Source organism: Diabrotica undecimpunctata, chromosome 5, assembly GCF_040954645.1.
Source record: "Diabrotica undecimpunctata isolate CICGRU chromosome 5, icDiaUnde3, whole genome shotgun sequence".
Classification (NCBI taxonomy): Eukaryota; Metazoa; Arthropoda; class Insecta; order Coleoptera; family Chrysomelidae; genus Diabrotica; species Diabrotica undecimpunctata.
The window spans coordinates 32,251,751-32,278,580 of record NC_092807.1 but is presented as its reverse complement, the minus strand read 5'-3'; the positions used below and the strand labels follow the sequence as shown (position 1 = coordinate 32,278,580).

At 34.2% G+C, this 26,830-nt stretch overlaps 1 protein-coding gene across 1 annotated transcript in view; it reads left to right on the top strand.

Annotated features, from left to right (window-relative positions):
• mora (cysteine and histidine rich domain containing protein) overlaps positions 1-26,073 on the top strand; it is a 35,319-nt gene extending 9,246 nt beyond the window's left edge. The window contains exons 3-6 of the mRNA XM_072531847.1: positions 14,652-14,799; positions 19,702-19,862; positions 23,248-23,442; positions 25,621-26,073. Of these exons, the coding sequence (XP_072387948.1) occupies positions 14,652-14,799; positions 19,702-19,862; positions 23,248-23,442; positions 25,621-25,809 (693 nt within the window). The 3' untranslated portion in view covers positions 25,810-26,073. The remainder of the gene's footprint in view (positions 1-14,651; positions 14,800-19,701; positions 19,863-23,247; positions 23,443-25,620) is intronic.
• Positions 26,074-26,830: the final 757 nt, after the last annotated feature.

The following is a 26,830-nucleotide window of genomic DNA, read 5'->3' as shown; positions in this document are numbered from 1 at the left end:
ATTCATAAAAAAGGAGACCAACAAATGTGTAATAACTACAGAGGACTGACGCTATTAAACACAGCATATAAAATTATGTCGACCTTAATACATCGAAGACTGACCAACGCTATGACGAATATCATAGGACACTATCAATGCGGATTTATTAAGGGAAAGTCTACAACAGATGCCATACATACAGTTAAACAAATTATGGAAAAAGCTCATGGATATAAAATAGAAATTGAACTGCTTTTATAGATTTTCAGCAAGCATTTGATACAATAAAAAGATCAAAATTAATGGTAGCTCTGAAAGAAATGGGAATACATAACAAATTAAGACGATTAATAAAAATGACAATGAGTAGAACTGTAGTGAGTATAAAAACTCAAGTAGGAGACACAGAAGAATTTGTCATAAATAAAGGGGTTAGACAAGGAGATTCGTTATCAGCAACCCTGTTTAATCTTGCCCTGGAATACATCGTCAGGAAAATAAACAAAGGTACCCTTAGAACTAGAGAAGGACAAATAATAGCATACGCTGACGATATTGTGCTAATAACAAAAAATAGAAAAACAATGGAAAAAATGTTAAATGAAATGGTAACAGAAGGAAAAGTAATGGGATTAAAAATAAACCAAGAAAAAACAAAAATAATGAGATTTGATAAAAACTTCGAAAACAAAAAGGTTAGACTAGGCGAATACATTTTTGAAGAAGTCGAAAAATTTAAGTACTTGGGAATATTAATAACAAACAATGGAGAAAGAGAAACAGAAATCAAAGAAAGGATTATTACAGCAAATAAGACCTTCCATGCAAATAAGAAATTACTAAAAAATAAACTATTGAGTAAGAAATCGAAAATGAAGGTATACAAAACAATAATTCGACCGACGATGATGTATGCAGCCGAAACCCTCAGCATGACAAAAAAACAAGAGGAAAACCTTAGAATACAAGAAAGAAAAATACTAAGAGCAATACTGGGACCAATAAAAATAAATGAAAATGAATTTAGACAAAGAACGAACCTTGAGCTACTGGAAGAAATTAAGGAAGATATAGTGTGTAAAATAAAACAACAAAGAGCAAAATGGCTAGGACACGTATGGAGATCAGGATCAACTACGACGATATTCTCAATATTGGAATGAACACCAGCTGGCAAAAGAAGACGTGGAAGACCAAGATCTACATGGTTACAAGAAGTTGTAAATGATCTCAACAAGGCGGGCATACGACAGTGGAAAGGAAAAACCAGAGATAGGACACAATGGAGAAAAATAACTGAGAAAATTAAATAAGGAACATGAGGACTGATCTACCTCAAAACATAGATCTAGAGAGCGTAAGCGGCGTAACCCCTAAAGGGGTGTTTAGCCACATATATATACTAGACAATTGGGACTGGGAATAGCGAACCGACTATAGCAAAAATTTGTTATGGGTGGGCCAAAACTTATATGAAATGTCTCCAGGATGTTGCTTATAACTAGAATTTAGATATGCTGCAACTGACAAATTTTTGTAAAATCAGAAAAAAAAATTTGAATGTAATATTGGTGTAGGTATGGTATAGATAAAATTTATTTTATTTCTAGTGTAAGGATTTTTATCAAAGAACATTTTTGGTATCATTCCTAAAACTATGAATAAAATAAATTTAATAAAATTCGCGACAACTAAACTTTAATCATTTGTTTTCTAAACTTACCAGTTTTTTAGTTGTGCCACTCTTGCATACAGTGGACCATATATATGTAGTTGATTTTCCATATCCCTTGCTGTAGACATTTCAACTACACTGTCAATGGTATTAGAAAGATTCTGTTGCCAAAAATAATTGTAAATATTTAGTATAAAACTCTTTTAGTTACGTGATAAATGCCCATCTTAAATTTTTTGATTGATCTATAATCACCAGTTGCTTCAATATTCGATAAAAGCACCAACTATTAACTATCACACTATAATGTCAAATCTCGTTATTCACTTACAATTGTCTGGAAAAAACTATTCTGATGATAATAACAAACATCGACAAATTAATGTAATTCCTTGATGTGGATCTATGACCTACTTATTGCAATGCCCATTATTCTAACAATAGCAGGTAGAACACATTTTAGGGGATACAGATTTAGTTAAGCAATGTGATGTGCACAATTGCTTAACTAAATAGACGACACAATAGAAGCTTCTGAAATATTGCCATCGTATTGCTAGCACAGGTACTTGGATATGCTTATCAAATTAGTTTCTTATCTCAGAATTTACTCTATTTGACATTTAGATAGTAGTAATAGTATAATATCACAATAGGCACAAAGTATCTTATTGAGTTAAAGCTGTAGAGAATTTAAATGGGGTATAGAATCCTCCATCTGCCAATACAAGGCGATCTGTCACAACTTTTCTACCTTTGAATCATGACCAGGGTTACGGCAGGGAGGTGCGCTGTGATTCTCTTTGAGCCCCAAAATAAAAGTTCAAACTTTTTTTAATAATTTTTAATGCAAACCTATTTACATGTATATTATAAACATGAACAAAGGTTGGAAAAGTTGGTATTTTTACAGAAAGTTACAAAAACACTTATGCTTTCATCGCGAAACTACTGGGACACTGTTTGTGTTACAACGCAAAACAATTTTTTTGTCATTTAGACAAAGTCCTACATTACATGTAAAGCATTGCCACCTACTTCTATGCGGCTTCTTTTTTGTACTGCAAAGTCCACAGTGACGTGATGTTCCATGAATTGGGATCAGCAGATGTGAATCTGGTTTCTAGTGGAGCGTATTTTTTAAATTTACTAGCGGGAGGTTCCAAACTTTTTCTGTCTCTCTTTTTAACTGTTTCGACTCCAATTAGTCCTCGTAACACAGCTAACCTAAAATCTTTTAGTGTGAGTACAGATCCTTCTCCTCCTTTACAAAAAATAAAATATGAATTTACTAGTGCAATCTAGAAAATGCCAAAATATACGCATATACCACTTTTTGCTATTTCGACTTTAGGTCTGCTTTGTCTACATATCCCATGTGAGCATTGTAGTCCTTCATTAATTGTGGACAAAATATTTCTGCAACATTCTATCCTTACGCACAGTACCACATGCATATATGTTGGCTTTCTTCAATTCATACATAAGTGGTAAGGAGTGGTTCTAGAAAGGGATCTACATATATCAGTGACAACTAACTGTCCCAGATTTTTCTCTGCGACATTACCAACTTTACTGGTATATACCTCAAATTGTGATATATATATATATATATATATATATATATATATATATATATATATATATATATATATATATATATATATATATATATATATATATATATGTTATATGAGAAAATATTAACCTTGAACTAGCTTAAGTTCGCCGACTTCAGATTTCATCATCCCATTCCCATAGAAACCGCTGAGCACGCATTAGAACTTTGTACGAACCGCTGGCCAATATTCATGGGAACAGCAATTCAGCACTTCATACCAAACCTATAAATTACCATTCTCAGATGCCGGAACCACTCTTAGCTGCAACTTCGACCAGTCCAGTTATTGTAGTCATTTTAAATTAATTTAATTTTGTACTATTATTTAATATTTAATTTGTAACAAATAAAGTTCTTTTTTTAAAAAGTCAAATACGTGATTAGTGATCTAACAATTGGCGCAAAGTCAGTAGGATCCGGTTAACGTTGCTAGAACACGTGTATACTCACTGGCAGCGGCGGATTCTCATCCCTTAACGGATCAAAGAATCTACGGAAGTCCTCACTCCTGTGACCTACGGAAGGAACACCTAGTGAAGCCCCTGGTAGCCGAGCAGAGAGAACAAGACGACCCTTAAAGAAGAAAGCATCTCCGAACAACCTCACTCCTGTAATCTACGGAAGGAACACCTAGTGAAGCCCCTGGTAGCTGAGCAGAGAGAACAAGGCGTCCCGATGTTCTTCTTTATGTAAGTGGATTTTGAATCATCTCGTTAATAATTTTGTTATATTATTTACGAAATTGACTATACTGCAAGTCAATTAATCAAGATACATAAAAAAAAATACAAGTTGATTATCTAATATTTGAAATTATTGATATTTCTTTACATACTATTTTATACTGATATTTTATTGACATATTTTTTTTTACTTGCTATATTTTGGTATATTTTCTCTCGATATATTTTTATTTGGTATATTTGATACATTTTTGTTGATATATTATTTGATATTTTTATATTGATACATTTTTGCCCTTTATATACCACCACATTTTTTTTTTCTCCCTAATATACTGATATATTTTATATTTCTCCATACTTCTATTTTTCATTTTCGTTTAAAAATATCTCGAAAAATGCCTGAGACACGTTCCCAGACTCAACAAGAAATCGAACCATACAAGCTTTCGGAAATATTTTCTATTATCCCAGAATTTGAAGGCGATCCGATTTCTCTTTCTACATTTTTAGATGCGTGCGACTGTGCTTTTAAAATGGCCACAGGCGATCAGCGCGTTCTATTAACGATTCACGTAAAAAATAAACTCAAAGGTAAAGCTGCACAGCTTATTAATTCTAGAAAACCAATTTCTTATACAGAAATAAAACAATTACTAAATCTACATTTCGGAGACAGTAGAGACCTGACCTCCTTAATACAAGACTTACAAAGACTAAGACAACTATCTAACGAATCTCCTCTAACTTTCTTTAACCGTTTACAAGTTCTGAATGCAAAAATGCACGCCTCGATCCAAGTAGCAAATTTATCCCCAGATCAAAAAACTGCCCAATGTGACTTAATCGATACCATGGCCCTAAACACACTTTTAACCGGTTTAGAACCTCGTCTAGGACAAATTATTAGGGCTAGTAATCCAAAAGATCTCATTGAAGCAAGCAATCGTATTAGACGCGAACTTCAATTGTCATATTTTGAAGAACAAAAATCTAATTCTAGATCAACTATTCCTAAACCCTCTCAACCAATGAGAAGACCCTCATCTCAGTTTACAAAATGTACAAATTGTGGCCGCATTGGTCATCTAAATAGTGAATGCCGCTCTTCACGTTTCGTACAGCCAAACCAAACTTTTTCTAGGCCACACGGTTACCAAAACCAATATAATAATGGACCTAACAACTATCAAAACAATCAGAACCCTAATAGGAATCAATATTCCTCTAACAATCCAAATTTCAACCAACAGAGACCTTCCTTTTCATCTCAAAATCAAAATCGTCCATCTGTTATTCAAAGAAACCCAAACTTCGAAAGAGCACATGTTTTAAACGAATACCCTGATGAAATGACGACTAACTATTATACAGACGATTACTATACAGATAATTATTATAGTACCGATAACTATGAAAACTATGAAACGGATTATTATACAGAAAATAATCCGCAAACTGACAACTTTTACGAAACCAATGACACACAAAATTATCAGGATTTTCTTTCACTTCAGAATCAAAATCATCCTCCCAATCATACGAACCCCTCAACGGATATTACGAATATCCAAGAACAAATCCAAGCACTCAACTTGGACAACTTTCATCCGAATCTCAATTTTCCCGAACAGACATTCATGTAACCCCATTTCATACAATGAGTTCCAAAAATTTATATTACATTAATGATGCTACCAACACTTTTAAACTTTTAATCGACACAGGTGCTGGAATCACTGTTTTCAAAGAAAACACAGCACGCAATTATCATAATAGATTTCCTGAAAACGTTACTATTCAAGGTATAACCGATCAAAAATTGTTAATAACAGAATCTGTCCTGATTCCCTTCACTGACAATAATCCTCACAAAGTCTTTATTTTCAATTTAGACATTGATTTCGATGGCATAATAGGCCTAGACTTTCTAGATCATTATGAATGCGTAATAGATCTCAAATCCCGACAGTTGCATACAAATTTTAAAACTGTCACCCTTCACAAAGTAGGGCACGAGACAAACACACCTCCTAAAGACAAAACACCGACACACCCTACAGAAACAACACAAAACGAACCTAAAATAAAAATTAAATCAGATTCTAAACAGGAATCAAATTTAAAATATCAAAACCCTATAAATGAAAAATATACTATCGTAAACAATCGAGATCAAGACAAAAATCTTGAAAGACCAGAGAGAAAACGAATAAAAGGAAAAAACAGAATTACCATTGACAGCCGGACCGAACAAATATGCAGACTAAAATGCAACTTATCAAATACAGATGCCATATTATCAGCTCAAGAAATAGAAAAAGTTAGATTACCTCATGCATTAGTCCATGTAGATGAAAATGGAGAATTCTTAACTTCCGTACTAAATGCTAATGCTATGCCGAAGACAATCGAATTTTCAGACATTTCAATCGAACCTTTCAAAAATTCGGAGACAATCCTATCCTACAACGGAAGTGATTTTGAAGAACCCGTAGTAGATAGAACACGAATAATTAAAGAACAACTAAGAATTGATCATTTAAATTGCGAAGAACAAGAACTAATTCTAGATATATGTACTGAATACGCAGATATATTTTATGTCGAAGGCGACAAACTGACCTTCACAAACGAAATCAAGCACAAAATCGAAACAAACAACGCTAAACCTGTCTTCACTAAATCCTATAGATATCCTCAAATACATAAGGAAGAGGTAAAGACGCAAATTAATAAAATGTTAGAAGAAGGAATAATCCAGAAAAGTGTCTCGCCCTGGTCGAGTCCAGTCTGGGTCGTACCGAAGAAATTAGATGCGTCAGGAAAACAAAAATGGCGAGTTGTTATTGATTATCGAAAACTCAACGAACTCACAGTACAAGACCGTTATCCTCTACCACAAATATCAGAACTATTGGACCAACTAGGAAGATGCCAATACTTCACAACACTAGATTTAGCGTCTGGATTTCACCAGATTGAAATCGAGCCACAAGACATCCAGAAAACGGCCTTTTCCGTCGAAAATGGACATTACGAATTTGTCCGCATGCCATTCGGACTAATGAATGCTCCATCTACTTTCCAAAGAGTAATGGACAACATCCTCTTAGGAATACAAAACGAAAGATGCTTAGTGTATATGGATGACATAATTATCTACTCACCCACTATTCATGATCACATGTCACGACTAACAGAAGTTTTTAAAAGGTTACGAAAAGCAAATTTAAAAATACAGCCAGACAAGTGCGAATTTTTAAGAAAAGAAGTAGCATATTTGGGCCACCTTGTAACAGAAAATGGTGTAAAAACAAATCCAGCTAAAATATCTTGCATCAAAAACTTCCCGGAACCAAAGAACACCAAAGAAATAAAGTCATTCTTAGGCTTAGCCGGTTACTATAGAAGATTTATTCCAAATTTTGCCAAAATTTCTAAACCACTTACGAAACTACTTCAGAAAGACGTACCTTTTATTTTTAATTCTGATTGCAAAGAAGCCTTTAACGAACTCAAAAATATTTTAACTTCAGATCCAATACTTATATATCCCAATTTTGAGGAACCATTTTTACTAACAACTGACGCTAGTGCATTCGCGATTGGAGCTGTTCTATCGCAAGGCCCTATTGGAAAAGATTTACCCATAGCTTATGCCTCCAGAACTTTATGCGGTGCCGAAACAAAATATTCGACTATAGAGAGAGAACTATTAGCTATCGTATGGGCAGTCAAACATTTTAGACCATATCTTTTTGGCCGAAAATTCACCCTGATTACCGATCATCGACCCCTTACATGGCTTTTCTCGATAAAAGATCCCGGAAGCCGATTAGCGCGTTGGCGCCTAAAACTCGAAGAATACAATTATAAAATAGAACATCGCGCAGGAAAAATAAACAGAAATGCAGATGCCCTCTCAAGGATAAAGATTAACCATTTCAAGGATTGTGCAAACTTCCAATCAAAAATCTCATTACATGCATCGAATGAAGATGACACGGAAACTCAAGAAAACGAAGACGACGATGAGGAAAATATAGAAAAAATGTCCGAAGAACTTGACAAGTTTATCGAACTGTATAGAACTAAGTCAATAATCGATTATTCTAAAATTGAAACATCGAATACGGACTTATTAGACAAATCCAACAAAAATATTGTTACATTTTTTTGGCAAAATAAACTTGAAGAACTCCACGAGAAAATAATGAATGACATATTCGAAGAAAACATGGAATATAGTAACCGAAGAATTAATATTGTACACAGCAAAACTGTAAAAGATCGAAAATATTTTATTATACCATTACCGTTTGATCCCGAACGAGTAATATCACACTTGTTTCTTGTACTTTTTGCAAATAAAGATCAATTCGATGAATCAAAAATATATTGCGTCGAAAATAATCTCGAACTACCTATCCTAGAAATATTTTCTTATATTTTTGCTGACAAAGAATTAAAATTAAGAATCTGTCAAAATATAATTAAAACAGCCAGCGAAGACGAAATCCCTCAAATTTTAGATCATTACCATTGTGGTAAAAACAATTTACATCGAGGAATAAACGAAACTGTCAGAAGAATAAAGCAGAAATACAATTGGAAGAATTTAACAAAAGATGTAGAGAAATTTGTAAAAGCATGTGAAATTTGCCAAAAAGTTAAGATTTGCAGGAAAAACTTAAGTGGACCACTAGTCATAACAGAAACTCCAAAAACACCATTCGAAAGAATAAATATGGACATATTCGAATACCCTACTAGGAACTACGCTTTAACTATTCGTGACGAATTGACAAAATTCACGCAAGCCTATCCTTTGGAAGACAAAAAGGCAGTAACAGTAGTCAAGACACTCCTACTCTTTTTTCAACACTATGGAACACCACTAAGAATTCATTGTGACTGCGGTCGAGAATTCGAGAATGCTATAATCAAAGATCTATGCGAATTATACGACATTAAACTAACATTTTCTAGCGTTAACCATCCACAATCTAATGGATCTATAGAAAGGTTTCATGCCACACTCACAGAAATGATTAGAGCAAATCAAGCCGAGAACCCAAACGATCATCCCTTCACTATACTTCCTTATGCAATACTATGCTATAACAACACAAAGAATAAGACCCACGGTTTCACACCATATGAACTTATATTTGGGCACACTGCAGGTCGACCACCAGAAACTCTATACAATCAAAAAACACTAATGAGTAAATATATTCGAGACCTGAATAATCGCATGGAATATTTTTACAAAGTAGCCAGAGCAAAAACAGAAAGACATAAAGAAAAGGCGAAAGTAAGATTTGACGAGAATATTTCAGAACGAAGACCTGATTTTAAAATTGGTGACAAAGTTTACGTAAAAGAATCCCAAATTAAATCAAAATCGGATAATGTTTTTAATGGACCTTTCGAAATTCAAGAAGTTTTTACAAATTCCGCAATTATCCTTAACCCCAAAACTAACCAAACCTCCAAAGTAAATTTTGACAGACTTAAACCTTATTTTGAATAATTTTCCTTTACAGATTCTATGGACTCCTTCCTATCGTCCAATCCCAAATTCTCCTCACTCCAATTAATAACACAATTGGAATATTTTTTCATGAAAAAGGAACTATACGAATATCTAATGACAAATGGACTTTACTTGTTTACAAAGAATTATTACCTATCAAAACTACAATATCCAATAATGACAGAATTTTGGAAAACCTGTTAGAAAAATTTATTAACGTGGATACACCGAGAAAACTTGCCTTTCAAGCCGAAGTACAGACACATGTTAGTCTGCTAAAACAAATCTCAAACTCCGTTAATTTAAAATATAAAGAAATAACCTCTGACACAGTACCTTATAATAAACGCCTAAAACGCGGTTTAGTAAATGGTATTGGAACAATCTGGAAATCTATTACTGGAAATTTAGACGCCTCTGATGGCGAATACTTTAATAAATGTATAAATAAGATAAATTCCGATGAAACTCAAATTGAAAATCTCCTAAAAAATCAAATATCTGTTACCACTTCAGTTATAAGAACTTTCAACACTACAATTCAAAAATTGCAAATAGACGAAGAAACTTTTAACAAAGACTTAAAAACTATCGAGACTACACTTCTGGACATTAATAATGACATATCCTTTTACCAAGCACAATTACAAATACTAGATTTATGTGAGTCCTTAATGGAAAGCTACGTATTTTTAGAAAATTATTTAAATGATATACTAAATTCTATAACATTCTCTCGCCTGCAAATTCTACATAGTTCTATTATTTCGCCCATAGACTTAATGGACGCATTAAAAGAAATCTCACAGTCATTACAAAATAACGTATTGCCTCTACCCACTTATATGTCAAATATAGCTCAGTATATTGACATAATAAAACTGCAAGCTTATCAGCTTGATTCAAAAATTGTTTTCGTTCTCGAAATTCCGTTAGTTGATCCCGAAATATTCACCTTGTATCAATTATATTCAATACCAATATTAGATAATCAAACTGGTTTTCATCATATACTTTCAACTGTTCATAAATACATAGCGCGAGATGATGATTCAATGTCATATGTCTTACCCATGGACACCGAAAAATGCAAACAAATCAGTCAAAACCAAAGAATGTGTACAGACATTCTTCCGTATCCCATAGACACAGATGCTATATGTGAAGCCCAGCTTTTGAAACCTCTCAGCAACTTACCAAAAACTTGCCAGATGTCCATGCTCTTGGCACAAGGTTACAATGTACAAGAAATTGACCGAAATTTATGGTTACTAACCATTTCCGATCCATTACCAGTAACAATCAAATGTGCAAGGAAAGACGTCACTACACAAATAATAAAAACAAATTCAATCTTAAGATTAATTCCCGACTGTATTGCATTCATCGGCAGTACCAGAATTCATGCTAGAGACCAAATTGAGAAATATACAAATATCACGTATAGAAGTCACCCAGTTAACGTACCCTACAGATGCTGTGACCATTTTGAGACAAAGAATCACCTATCAAAATTGAAACCACTAAAACTCAGTAAGATCAACGTAGATGACTTAAATATTGCACAACACAAATTGGACCAATATTCAGAAGAACTGGACCATATTATGAGCCAATCATTCATTGAGGAACATCTACCCTTATTCACTATATCAACCTTATCCCTGATTATTATCCTAGTTATCTTATACCTTTTCTGCAAATACCGAACCAAAATATTCCCAAAAATTGCAATCTCCTTGTCCCAGGATCAGCCTCCAACTCCACTACCACGCAGAAATTCCATTAGACAGAAACTTCAAAGCTTAATCTCCTTCAGAAGAAGACCCAATGTCCAACAGGAAAGCGAAGCAGAAACACCAATTACTCTGTAAAAGTCAAAGCAATGGCATTGACTTTTCACTAATAAGGGGAGCTGTTATATGAGAAAATATTAACCTTGAACTAGCTTAAGTTCGCCGACTTCAGATTTCATCATCCCATTCCCATAGAAACCGCTGAGCACGCATTAGAACTTTGTACGAACCGCTGGCCAATATTCATGGGAACAGCAATTCAGCACTTCATACCAAACCTATAAATTACCATTCTCAGATGCCGGAACCACTCTTAGCTGCAACTTCGACCAGTCCAGTTATTGTAGTCATTTTAAATTAATTTAATTTTGTACTATTATTTAATATTTAATTTGTAACAAATAAAGTTCTTTTTTTAAAAAGTCAAATACGTGATTAGTGATCTAACATATATATCCAGATTCATCAGCTCTAATACACAAATTATAACCACGTTTTATGGGTTTCTGAGGCATATATTGACGAATTGATGATCATTCTTTGAATCATATCATGGATTCATCTATACTTTGATTTTGTGTAGGTGTATAGTATTGACGAAAAGTCTGATAGTTTATTTAAAAGTAGTCGGATCTTGACTAGCTTATCATACCCAGGTTCTCCTTTTTTACTTCGGTCCTATTATCCCACTAAATGCAATCTGCCCAAAATTTTCCAAAATCTATTTCGGTACATTTTATTGGAAATGTACATGACCTGTACTTCGTCATTTGAAGACCAATAATCTTTTATAGATGGCAATTTCTTTATCCCCATTAGTATATTATATATGCCTAGAAACACTTTTAATTCATTTTTTGGAGAAAAATTGGTTACCCCACCTAATTTTTGTGTAGTATATAAATTAGTTTGGAAAACAATTTCATCCAATAAATCTTCCGGAAATAAACGTAAAAATATTTGATATGGCATAACAGCATCAATCTGGCATGTTTACCGATCCTGAAAAATTAGTAAATTCAACAAGTGGTTCAATTTGAATATTCTTACTCCAGGAGGCACTGCTGTAGTTTGTCAATGGTTCGTCGTCACTGCTGTCATCATGGAAATACTCCTGATGGTTTGTCGAGGCGACGTACCGGGATTATTGTCAGAATTTTTGTCGTCGGATTTAGAAGTGTATTTATATTGACATATTCAGTAGGCTCTGTAAGCTCATTCTCATAATCAGAGTTGTCGTCATGTGCATCTGAGATGACAGACTCTTGATCAGATGGAATTGGTTCATAAAATTCACTGAATTGTTCGTATGTCATTTTTTCTAATTCCAAGTAACTATATCTCTTCTTACCTAAAATAAAATACACTGTGAGTCCCAGTAGCTTCAACCGAAACTACCTGTATAAATCCATCCGGACAGAAATTTTTAAAACCAAATTATCTATACTTATGCAAAGTACACTGTGTATAATAATATCTTTAATATAAATAACTTACCAGCCATTATTTATATCTAAATATTTATTGTTTATCAATCACGCAAACAATAATCTAATTTATACATCAACTTCTCTGTGACTGTTTGTTGATCAACGCGGTGTAACGGAAAAATCCGCGAGAATAGGCCCTTGTTAAATTTTGTGTATAATGAGCCTGGTTATAGGCAACACAATATACACGTAGATTTACCGTGGAACCGTTGGCCATGGTTGGGACGTTCAGTAAAAATTTGTTTATCGGTAGTTTACAGCGATACCACTGGAATGAAAAGGGTTCATATAGTATTAGAAAAGAGGTGCCGAGTTACTCAACAGAGGAACAATCTTTAATAAGTCAACGCAGATTTATGGCTTTCGCTGACGATTTGGATTTTATCGCACGCACCACACGAGGACTTAAAGAGATGGTTTCCGCCTATTTGAGGCCGCACAAAATATGGACTTTAAAATAAAAGAGGAAAAAACCAAAATGTTGGCCAAACAGCAAAAACAAATAACAGAGATGTTAACTAGAACTAGATAACTAGAAACGTCGAACAAAACTTTAGCATAGACCACTATAATTTTGAGATAGTACTAATAAGTTTACCTATCTTAACAGAAATATTTGCACGAATATAACATCCAATGAGGCTAAGAGTTGCAACGTGTGTCACGTTTCAGGGAGGTAATTTTGAACATTTTTTGTAGCTGTGCGCCTATTTAAAATTATATTAGCGGTACTTTCTGTTATTGTGCTGGTTTAATTTTATTGTATTAGATATCAAAACTGTAGTGTCTATTTTAAAAATAAATTCGAAATATTTTTAAGAAATGAAATTAAATTTGACGACAAATAAAGCATGTTACATTAATTGTAATAAAGAAAAGTGCCGGGATCCTTTAAGCCAAAAACTAAACTAGCAATATATAGAACACATCCTACCAGTGTTGACATATGGGTCAGAATCATGGACCATGTTTTTGAAAGGAAGATACTATGCAGAATAATGGGCACAATATGTGAGAATGGTATTTGGAGAAGGCGATATAATTTCGCTTTTAACCAGTGCGTTCTACCAGTCCTCACATACGGAGCAGAAACCTTAACTCTCACAAAAACATCAGCCGAAAAATTGAGAAGGACACAACGCAAGATGGAGAGATCAATGCTTGGAATAAGCTTAAGAAATAGAATAAGAAACGAGGAAGTACGTAGGCGAACCGGAGTGGAAGACATTATCGAACATATTACAAGGCAAAAATGGAGATAGGCAGGACATGTTGCAAGAATGAAAGACGACAGTTGGACAAAAAAATTGCTTGAGTGGAGACCACGGGCTGACAAGCGAAGCCGAGGAAGACCCCCAACGCGATGGACCGACGACCTCAAAAGAATTGTGACCAATTGGATAGCAGAGGCGCAGAACAGAAGCAGATGGAAAAGTCTAGAGGAGGCCTATGTTCAACAATGGACAACTCAGGGCTGATTGATGATGATGATGATATAATTTCGAATTGTATGATACGTATAAAGAAATAGTTATTGGTAGAGATGTAATATCTTTTATAAAAATAGGTAGGCTTAGATGGCTGGACATGTGTCAAGAGCAAATGAAGATTACCCACCCAGACGAACACTATTAGCGGCACCAGAAGGAAAAAGGAGTAAAGGCAGACCAAGACTGGGATAGGGATTTGTACAAAAAAAAAATGAATAATAGTGATGTTCAAAAGATAGATCAAAGATGCAGAATGAAATATTTTTAACACACATACATTATTTAAAAAAAATATATATTTTTTGAGACTATTTGAATTAGTCTTCAATTATTTATATTGGGTAGTAATGAGTTAAATTTGTTAAATTGTAGGTTATAATGAAGGCAGAAATAGCACCATCTCTTCAACAACAACTCAAAACATTAGAGAACAAACAAGAGGTGAAGATAACAAACTTGTCAGGAGAAATTGCTATAGGAACCACATGTAAAAATGGGGGCTGTGGAAAAACATATGAAGGTAGGAATTGTTGAAGCTTTTTTGTTAATATATTAAGATTAAGTGTTCCATTATTTGCAATGGGATTGTTAGGAAATGAGTTTTTCTTTCATCTTCTTCAAGTGCCCTGTCCGTTGCCAACGTTGGCTATCAACATGGCAATTCTAATCTTGTTTGCGGCGCTTCTGAATAGTTCGACCGAACCACTTCCGCAGATTTTGGAGCCACGAGTGTCTTCTCCTGCCTGGCCTTCGCTTACTGTCTACTTTCCCCTGGACAATCAATTGCAGTAGACGGTACTTATCGTGTCTCAATATGTGGCCTAGATATTCAAGCTTTCTTTGTTTGATTGTGCTCACGATTTCTTTCTCCTTTCCGATTCTTTGGAGTACCTCTATGTTGGTGACATATTCGGTCCAGGATATACGAAGAATGCGTCGGTACACCCACATTTCGAATGCTTCTAGTTTTCTCGGGAGCGTCTCTGTCAGCTTCCAGGCCTCCATACCATATAGTAGGATCGGAAAAATGTAGCATTCAACTAGACGTAGTTTTAAGGGAAGAGACAAATCCTTGCTTATGAGGAGCTTTTTCATATTGTTAAATGCTGCTCTAGCTCGTTCTATTCTCGCCTTAATTTCTGTGGCCTGTTCCCATTTTACATTTACGTTGGTGCCAAGTTACACATAAGATTCTACATGGTCGATTAGTATGTTACTTATCCGTAATTGTCGAGCAGGTTGTTGCTTTTTGCTTATCACCATCCACTTTGTCTTCTTGAAGTTGAGGCCCAGGCCGTATTCCTCACTAAATGAATAAACTCTTTTCATTACCTGTTGTAATTCGTCTATGGTACTGGCAAGGATCACCGTGTCGTCGGCATATCTTATATTGTTCGTTAACTCGCCGTTTATTTTTATGCCATCATTTGAATTTTCCATACATTTGTTAAATATTTCCTCGGAATAAATATTGAATAGGAGTGGGGATAAGATACACCCCTGACGGACACCTCTTTTGATCTGCACCCTTCCAGTGAGTTCTTTGCCAATTTTTGCTCTTGCTGTTTGACCCCAGTATAGGTTTGCCACAATTCGAAGGTCCTTGTCGTCAATACCTGTCTTTCGCAGAATATCCATCAATTGTTCATGATTGACATTGTCAAATGCTTTTCTAAAATCCACAAAGCACAAATATACGTCCTTATCAACGTCTCTACACCGCTTTATAAGCAGCTGAAGAGCGAAAACTGCTTCTCTAGTTCATGCTTTCCGAAAACCAAACTTTCTTTCATAATAATATAAATTTATTGGCAAAATCAGTTCAAGTAATCCAAACAGTAACAGCAATGGTCACTAAAATAATAAACGCGGTTACTCATACATTTCACAAAATAAAGAAAGGTGAAGCAGTTGGACCAGATAATATTCCTGGGGAAGTGTGGACAGCATTAGGAGGGACAGAGGTAGAACAAGTTGACTAAAAACTGATGTAATAGAATTATGGAAGGGGGACAGTGCCAGACAAATAGAGAAGCAGTATACTAGTATCTGTTTACAAAAACAAGGGAGATATACTACTACTACTATCGGTTCACAGCGTTCTCCGACGCCTTCCGACTCCTAACCGCCATTCTTCTCTATTTAACCATAGGCCTGGAGGGATTTCTCTTTCCTCTAGTTCTTTTTCGATTCCCTCTCTCCAGCTTCTTCTCGTCCTTCCTCTTTTTCTTCTTTGTGATGTCCACGTCAAAATCTGTTTCGGAATCCTGTCATCTGGCATTCTCTGTAGATATACTAAAGGAGATATACTACAATGTGTAAACTACAGGGCCATAAAACTACTTAGTGAGACGGATTACATAAATAAACCGAAACATCTGGTAATCAGTTTGGCTTTATGCAAGACAGATCAGCAACAGATGCAATTTTTATTATAAGGCTGCTGATGGAAACATACAGGAATAAACAAGCAAACCATCAATACATCAAATAAGAAAGTTTCTGGTGAGTATGGGAAGATTGTGAGAGACATATATGAGGTAGTAACAACTGCATTAAAGTACCACCATTGTAGGGAGTGGCTCATGTTTTAATGGTTTTTTATAAGCCAGTAAAATTGGATGTTTACTCTTTAGAAAAAATATTTTTTTTGTTGGAATACCGACTAAAGGAGAAAATTTAATTATTATTTAATAAACAAATTAGTGGATTATTGCAGAATCTGTTTAATCTCTTAAAAATTGATAAACAACTTCTGACTATTCAAAGAATATATCGTGCCTACCATTTCCAACCATCGTATGTGAAAAATCTTGATTTTCAGATTCGATGCCTTGTCCTTGCATTAGACGTGATACACCTTGTAGCAAAATATCGAAATTGTAGCTTGATAAGGAACGCTGGAAATATTTTGTTTAAACTATCGAATATGAGCATTTTGTCATTTCGTTTTGGTCAAAATATCGAATATACTGCAAACTGACGAAAATGGAATATTCGATACTTATGTTTTGTATAAATATAACTAAAGACATATTTGTGCAACATAAAATGACGAATGTGTCACATTTATGAAATTTCACTAGCCGAAAAAAGGCCTTTGCAAAGTTTGTGCCACTTATGATGGTAGTCCAGATGACGAAAAGGTTTTAAACCTCAAAGCCCATCACAAACACCTCGAAAGAAAAGATGCAGTGAGAAAAAAAGGGGTGAAGATAATCAGTCGGCTTTGGAGAATAGTAAAATATTAGCATTTACTATCGATCTGCAATCTGTTCTGTCAACACCTAAAGGAGCTGCGGGACCTTTTTTTATGCGAGAAAACTTGCCATTTATAATTTGACCATTTATAATTTAGGAGACTGGAGCGCCCAGTGTTTCATATGGGATGAAACCGAGGGAAAACGCGGTAGTACTGAAATTACTATATGTATATTTAATTACCCTGTATGACATGTATATCATGTCTTACCCTGATATTGAACATGTCATAATGATGTCCGACAACTGCGGTGGACAACAGAAAAACATTGCTATTTCTGCCATGTGTCAATATGTTGTTAATTGTCACCCAAATTTAAAAACAATTGACCATGTGTTTTTTGTACGGGGTCACTCAGAAATGGAATTCGATTCTGTCCATTCAAAAATTGAATCTAAGTCAAAAAATTCTCCTTGAAGGATGGGCACAACTCATAAGACATGCACGCACTAAGCCATGTCCGTTTAAAGTGGCATACCTACTTCATGACGACTTCTTAGATTTTAACACCAAAGAAGAGTGACATTTGCACTAGAAAATAAAATAAAACCAAAGAACAAGCAAAAACAATATGAAAAAGAAAATGCAGTAAAAGATGAAGCCCAAACAAGTAATGGAAATACTAATTTTAAATATAGTGATGGTATATGGTATAAACCAGTATCGGAAATTTACGGAAACTTTTTATCTCTTGAAACCAAACTAAAAAGGGGCAAACAAAATAGTATAAACCCCGTTAAAGCATACGAAGAAAGGCTCCCAATCACGGATGTGAACAAAAAAACCTCTTGTCACTATGTGAACAAAACTTAATACCTAAGCCATACCACCAATATTACCAATCTTTACCAACATCTAGTACTGCCAGAGATTGTCTTCCAGAACCTGACGCAACTGAAGACAATGATAACGTTTAATTCAAAATTTAAAACTTTTGATTTACCATAATTTTACAACAATTGAGGGTCATGACTGAGTACTTGAGGTATCTACAGGACGTGAAGTTCCATAATTAATGTATTGTGATTATTTTTAACTTTTATGTTTTTTATGTTTCCAATTACAGTAATTTTCTAGTAATACATACTTTCATAAAAATACTTTTAATAATTTCTTTAAACATAATTATCCCATTTTATCCTACAACTTCAATTTTTAATTAAATTATTTGTAATAAACTTTGTAAGAACATTAAAATTATTTTAATTTTCCTTCTTTTCAATTAAGAATCTCAATGTGTTAAAATTAGACCAACATGAACTGTCGAAAATGCCATATTCGCAATTTTGAAACATTGGACTAAAACAAATCGTTGATTAACACAAAAAGCAAAGTAACGAATGTGATTTTCTGGAAAGACAAAAACGTTAAGCAGTTCAATTTTGTTATCAATCTAACAAGGATTAAACATTAAATATAAAAAACATAAAATTTTTTTCATTTGTCAAGGCGCTGATTTAGGATTCTCTAAAAAAGTTATCTTCCTCTCCTGAAAAGTACCACTTTTCACATTCGATAGTAGGAAATGTAGGGACTATATATATTCAGATAGACGAGATCTCATTTTATATGAAATACATTTCAATAATTTGACTTGTCTATTTTTAAACTGTTCAAATGTTTTCGAAAAGATTTGGGTTCTAGCGAAAATGTAACATTATCAGTATGATTCAACTTGAAGTTATCTGCAATGTTGTAGTTTATATCTTTTTCTAAAGGTAGATAATGTCTGAGATTAAGGCGATGTAACTGCCAACAACGCCATTGTTGGGGTAGCTCTTTTATTGTCTTTTTCTGTAAGTCTATTTCATAGGCACACTGACAAGGGTTTCATAAAATAGAGAACAGAATTGTTTGTAGTATTATTAGTGGAAGGCGCTTTTACGTTTACTTTTCGTGAATTGTGAGTAATTTAGTTTAATTCAATTTGGTGACCAATAAATATGACTGATAGTAGTAATAGTGAACCGTATATCAAAAAGAAGCATCCATGCGTATTTCCAAGGTTCCTGAGGTTTTGAAATATGTCTACTGTAAAAGTGATATATATCCATTTTTTGGAAGCTTAAGATCTGCTCGTATTGTGTTAATCAATCAACTTTTCATATTCTGTAGAGCATAATATCTGTACTTTTCTATAATGGTTAAAATTATTTTTAGGACCACAATCAAATGACACAATCTGTACTTATCATCCTGGAGTGCCTATATTTCATGAAGGCCTAAAGTTTTGGTCCTGTTGCAAAAAGAGAACAACTGATTTCAATGCATTTTTAAATCAAATTGGCTGTGAAACTGGGACTCACATATGGAATAAAGAAGTAAGTATGCAATGTATTACGTTAAATATTCAGATTTCATAATAGTATTTTATCTATACTAGTTTACATGTTTATGCTGGCTCACCGTTTTCATATGATTAAGGAGAGTGTTGATGAAAGAGTGTTGATGATTTAATTTACATCTACTATAAAACAATTGCATTTAGGTTTAATTGTCATGGGTAGAGGGTACTTTCGAATAGAAAAAATGAAAATCTGTTTTTCTTCAAAATGTTTAATGGAAACACCTATTTATTGTAAATTATAATGGAACCAGATTAAATTCGAACTCGAGATATGAATAAAAACGCATAAACGTAAGTAAGTATAGTATTGACTCACCCTTTATTATAACTTAAAATTAAGTATGTGAAAGATCATACAAATATCTCGATCATTAAAACTTAATGTCCAATTAAATGTTCAAATTGTTTTCCATCGTTGTCCACACAAATATGTAATCTTTCGCGCGTAGACATAACAGCTGTTTCAATCTCAGCTGTTGATATACTATTTATTGCGTTATTTATAATTCAGCATTGCGGCGTATTCTCCAATCCCCTGTGAATTCATATCTTTGAGGGCCAAATATTACTCTGAGAACCTTTCTTTCAAATACTAGAAGCTTATTGATTTCCCGCTGGTTGAGAGTCCATGTTTCACTGCCAAATGTAATAATTGGGCGAATAATCGACTTGTACAGTGTTAATTGAGCAGCTTCGATCTTAATAATGTTAAAAGGGAGTATAATGCTCTATTTCCCGCAGCTATCCTTGCTGAGACCTCTTTTTCTATGTGGTTGTCCGCTGTGATTATCGCCCCCAGGTATTTAAACTCCTTTACTACTTCGAAGTTGTGATCATTAATACTGATGTTCTGTCTAACTCTTGGTCTTGGATTTTTGGTTACTACCATGTATTTCGTATTTTCTTGATTTATTCAGAGACCCAGACTACCTGTTTCCTCCTCGAGCTGTGAAAACACCTCTCTCACGTCTCTTGTAGAATGCCAGCAGCAGTTTTGATCCGTGATCAGCAAATCCTCCTGTCAGCTCAGACGATATTTTACTTATTGCATATTCTAAAGCAAAATTGCACAGCAACGGTGACAAGGATTCCCCCTGCCTAAGTCCTGAATTTATACCAAATGGCATCGATGTTCTGCTTCCTATCTTTACTTGCGCATATGAGTCTGTCACGCACATTTGCGTTAATTCAACTAATTTTCTTGGTATTCCCATTTCTAACATTGCTATCCACAATTTGCTTCTTTTTATGGAATCATATGCTTTCTGGAAATCTGTGAAAATTTGGTACACATCGCGGTTGAGTTTCCAGTCTCTAATATTTATCGGATGGGAAATATCTGATCTATAGTTGACCTTCCAGCAGGAAAGCCGCATTGGTAGTCGCCTAGAATATCTTCCGAATATGGTGTGAGTCTCTTTAGCAAGATAATTGATAGCACGTTATATGATGAATAAGCGATATGCCTCTATAGTTTCGGAATTGTTCTTTGTTTCCTTTCTTATATATGGGAATTATAACGCTTCCATTCCATTCTTTAGGCATTTTCTGTTGTTGCCATACTCTCAGAATGATGTCATACAATTTTTGGTGTAAAAGGTTTTCTCCTTTTTTTAACAACTCTCCATTTATGCCATTATTTCCTGGTGCTTTTAGAGACGCGATCGTCCGTTTCTATCTATAAGTTCACCTGCTTCATTTCTCATAGGCTGTGTTACTCCAACACTTGCACCTTTTCTGACTGACTTCACTTCACTAAAGAATTTCCTTATTTGATTCCTCTCGCCACTTTTGTCCATTTCCCGGATTTGCGGTTCTAGGTAGCTCCTCTTTTTAGTTCTGAATCCTTTTGTTTGTTTGTTCTCTTGTTCTGTTTAAATCTGCTTTGTTCTCATCTGTGGGGTCTTGTAGCATTTTCAACCTTTTTTTTTCGTTTTTATTTCCAGAATTACTAGATATCTGGAGACAGAATTTTGTAATCGAGAATAATGGCTCATATATTTATCTCGGAAACATTTTGATGATTGATATGACGTCATCACGTCTCTCTACTTATTTTGTTCCATGGTGTATGTTTGTCACGTTGATTGGCTTGCAGAAATCCTTCCTTGGATAGTTTATTGCACACCGTATTAAATCTGCTATTAATTATTCCTAACAATTTCAACAAGAACGTCTTGCAGACTCTAAAGCCCATCAGGAGAATATGGGTGGCAAATTATTTGTGATACCGTGCCTCAGCTTTAACTCTCTTGGGAGGGACCTTCTTAGTGCAGGAACCAATGTAATTTGTTTGTAAGTCATATGTCTGAAGTTCATAAAACTTTGTAAAAATACTTATTACATCATTTTGGATATTTTCATGCAGTCCTACCTGCAATCGTGCTTCCAAAATTCCATTTCCCTTATTTTGATACTTTTACCTTTTTTCGTTTTATATTCTTTTCCGCTTGTTCTTGCTTTCTTTGCCTTCATTATTTTCCATTCTTCTTCTTTTATTTGCCTTTTTCGTGCTCTCTTGGGCGTAACTAAAAAATCTGTGTTGTTTTGTGCACGTGAATTAAACAAAATAAAAACTTTACCATGAGCCGGAGCTGACGTCACTTTAAAGCCACTATTTGATACCAATTTGTCAGGATTGAGATTATAGCCACCTTCCTCCTCGGATAAAGGGTCTGAAGTTGGTTCATAATATTCACTGTCCTCATCAGTTGAAGATGGATCCGAATCATTATCAGAATCATATTTATCAGGTTTATATACTTGCAATTCTGCAAAATATAAAAACATTGTTTGCAAAGATTAACTGAAAATTTATTTTAATGAATGATTGAAATAAATGTGTAATCAATTATTATTGTCTTACTTTTAGCACATTTACGTTTATCACTGCTATTGTTGTCAATCATTTTAAAGTTGACAAAATTAAATTTACACGAGAACCCGTTTTAGCAATATAAAACTAAAATAAAAGTACATAACCTATAATATAATATTTTTAGCGTCCAAGAGTTTACTTCAAACGTTTGGAGCTAAAACGGTACAAGTGTGCTTGTACCGGTTTGCCAGTAAATATTTCTACATTTTCAATTCTATGTAATTTTCACTAGGCAATAGATGGCACTGCAGGTATTAAATTCATTTAGATTCTTATGCCACTATGTAATTTGGTATTTTAACTACTCAAATCTGCATATAATTGATTTATGGAAAATATGCACTTGTATCCTTTTGCTTCTAACCCCTTCAATTGTAATCCTCGTGAATATTTTCATTATTTTAGTAACTTTGCAAATATACCAATTACACTAAAAATTCTTACTCATTGTAAGTTGTTTATAACTTTTTATTTTGTACAGGCAACAGATGATGCATCTGTACAATGTCGGTGGGATTTTCATCAAACTGGCTCCCACGTGGTAGTTTCAATATATGCCAAAGAGTATTGTCCAAAGGAAAGCATAGTTAAGATTAATCCAGTAAGGATGTATGCCAAACTGGTCTTTCCACAACAGTCTAATGCAAGTTTTCTTCTCGATACTGAACTAAAAGGGGTAAGTGATAAGATTTGTATAGTTTTATGTTTTATTTTTATCCAATAAAAAAAAATTCGTTCATTCAAAAGCACTAAATTTAATTAATATATAAACTAAATAGTAGGCTTAAAAATAATTGCATTCATATAAAATTATTTTAAAACGAGAATTATAAAAAATTAAACAGATGATTCAATGTTGTTATTAATCGAATAACATTTATGACTTTTATTAAATTTTGCCAATCGTTACGAATCGAATCTTGTAGTGACAGATATTCTTTTAAATTTTTACTTCTTATTTAATGTGTATATTTTATTAATATTTATTTTTTAGTTATTAGTTGTTAAAGAAACTGACTGACGGCAAACAAGAAAGTTGCATTTCTAAACAAGCTTTCTGTCGAATAGTCCTCCAAGCAATTGCTGGCTGTCGGTAATGGCCGTATTCCTGTCGACGAATGGAATGGTTTGACTTCGTTGTCACCGAATGTTTGTCATTTTGTGTCAACGAAGGACAAGCTCATTAATATTAATTTGAATTTAAGTTACATTATTGGATCTTATATGTTATGATGTTAAAGTTACAATTGGAATTGATAACATGACAACGTAAGACTCTACAGGAGGTTGCTGGTCCCGAGACAAAGTGTCTACGTGGACTTGTTGATAAAAATAAAGGATTTTTAAATAAATTTTTTTGATACATGGTATACAGAGCTACAGGAACTTAATTTTCTTGTGGATATATACATATCGTATAGAATAAGGTTTTTTTTTGTTATTTTAGGTTAATTCTTGATTTTCCATTACTTTAAAATGAGTTTACAGTCCTAGGTAATTTTACGTGCCTTTTGAATTTACCGCCATGTATATATATAGTTTCGCACCCTGGCACTAGTCGACGTGTCAATCGTCGTTTTACTCGTTAACACGGGACTGGCACTGCTATGTAGTGTGCTGTGCTGCGCGACAAGGTCAGGAATTTTAAGAGTACCGTCCTGAAATCTTATTCGCAGCTATCTCGCATTTCCACCCCTTCTTGACACATTCAGGACAACATTATATTTCAACTCAGCGTCATTCAAAACCTTCTTCTCATGGCGCCGTCTCCTTTCGAAGGTTAGCGATCCAAATGGCAATTGTAGTTTTGGAAACTACTGCGCGAAAGATTTCTGCGGTTGAGCGGTCGAACCATCTCCTCAGGTCTTTCAGCCACGAGTTCTGGCGTCTTCCTACTGATCTTTTGCCCTGTACTTTTCCTTCCAGTATAACTTGAAGTAATTCGTATCTTTTGCCTCTCAACACATGACCCTAGTATTGCATTTTCCTCTCTTTTTGATTATTCTTAGTAATTCTTTTTGTTTACACATGCGACGAAGTACCTCAACGTTAGTAACTCTTTGTACCCATGGAAGTTTCAACGTTTGTCTGTATATATACATCTCAAAGGCATCTATTCTTTTTTCTATTTCAGAGTCCATTGTCCAATTTTCACAGCCATACAGTAAGACAGAAAAAACGTAACATATTATCATTCGGATTCTAAGCTGCAGACTAAGGTCTAATCTTGTAAAAAATGTTTTTATGCTCATGAATGCTTTCCTCTCTTGTTCGATTCTTGATAGGATTTCTTTTTTTGGGTTACACTGACTATTGATATTTGCTCCAAAATATTTTATGGAATTTATCAGTTCTATTATTTGACCCTTGGCATACACATGTACGTTTATTGGTGTCTTTGAAAATACTAAACTTTGAGTTTTGGAAACGTTTAGATGTAAACCGAACATTTCGCTGTGGTGAACTACCGCATTTATTATATTTTGTAATTCTTGTGCGTTGCATTCAAAACCTACAGCTTTGTAATTTCAGATTTTCAACATAGTTGAACAGTTCAACAGTTCAACATGTAATTTCAGTTTTATCAAAACACCTTGTATAATACAACAAAAATTATAGATTACTACAGCCTAAAATATCTATGGAAATTTTTTCTTTAAATTTAAACAAATTTTAAGGGTTGAAAAGAGAAATTAAATTTTCAGTGATCTATAAATAGGACACTTGCCTATAATGAGTAAATTCTAAGGCCATAGGAAGTTGGCCGGGTCAGTTAGTTTTAATATATAGGATACTTTAAAGATCAATATAATAATTAGATACGCCAAAAACATAAAATCGTTTTTTGTTGTAGATTATTAATGTGGAAGCTAGTCAAGTAACTATGTACGGAACAAAAGTAGAAATAAAAATGAAGAAGGCTGAAGCGGGAAGCTGGAGTAAACTAGGCACACCGGTAACTGCAGAACAGGCCCAGCAAGCAGCAAATCCAGTAGGGAAAATTACGCGTGCCGTTGACGCTGTTGATCTAGATGATTTATAACTAAAGTATATTCTAGTTTTTTGTATTTTTTTACATCATGAATGTAGACGACAAACTTATAGTGAAAAAAAAACAATTTTTTTTTGTTAATTCATTTTTTCAAGGAGTTTGAATTTTGGAATGTTATTTTAATACTTTATTACAGTTTTTATGTTTAAAATTCGGTGTCGAAGTATTTGCTACACAGAATAAGTTAAATATTAAATGTATAAATGTTAAAGCTTGAAATAAACACATTTTTGAAATTATTTTTTATTTAACGTTTATATTGTTTTATTTTTTTCCTTTTGCTCCTTATTTATACTTACTCTCTTTAATTTTTTAAGTATTTTATTAATTATGTCTAATTTAGTTCATTAACGTGTGTATGTGTTTGTGTTTCGCAACCTAGGGGATGCGAAGTTTATTCGGCTTGCACTCACATGACTCAGTAGTCGTATAACCACCCAGAGTGACACACAGTTTTATAACCCTCCATCCAAGTGCATCAACGAGATTCCACAATTCAGCCCAATTCCAGCGAGCTGGACGCAGAAGAAGAAAGAGACTACATTCAAGGTATTTAAATTCTTCTACTCGTCCTAGTTTTTCTCCAAGCAATTCTATGTATCCAACCATTCCTTTTCCTCCCAACCACATATACTCCGTTTATGACCTGCTAACCGTAAGTCCTTCCTCTTCAACACTCCAACTTCTCTTTCAACATTTCTTTGCTCTCCTCTTCTTCTTCTTCTGGTTCCTATCCGTTTTGGATGTTGGAAATCATATTGGCAATCATGACCTTGCTCGCTGCGGCTCGAAACAGCTCCGTTGAGGTTTTCTTAAACCATGTTCTTAAATTCCGCAGCCATGATATTCTCCTTCTACCGGGTCCTCGCTTACCTTTGACTTTACCTTGCAATATAGACTGCAGCAGGGAGTAACGGTGCTGATTTCTCATAACGTGTCCCAGATATTGCAATTTTATGCGTTTGATCGTAAACACAATCTCTGGTTCCTTCTTCATTTTTTCTAGAACTTC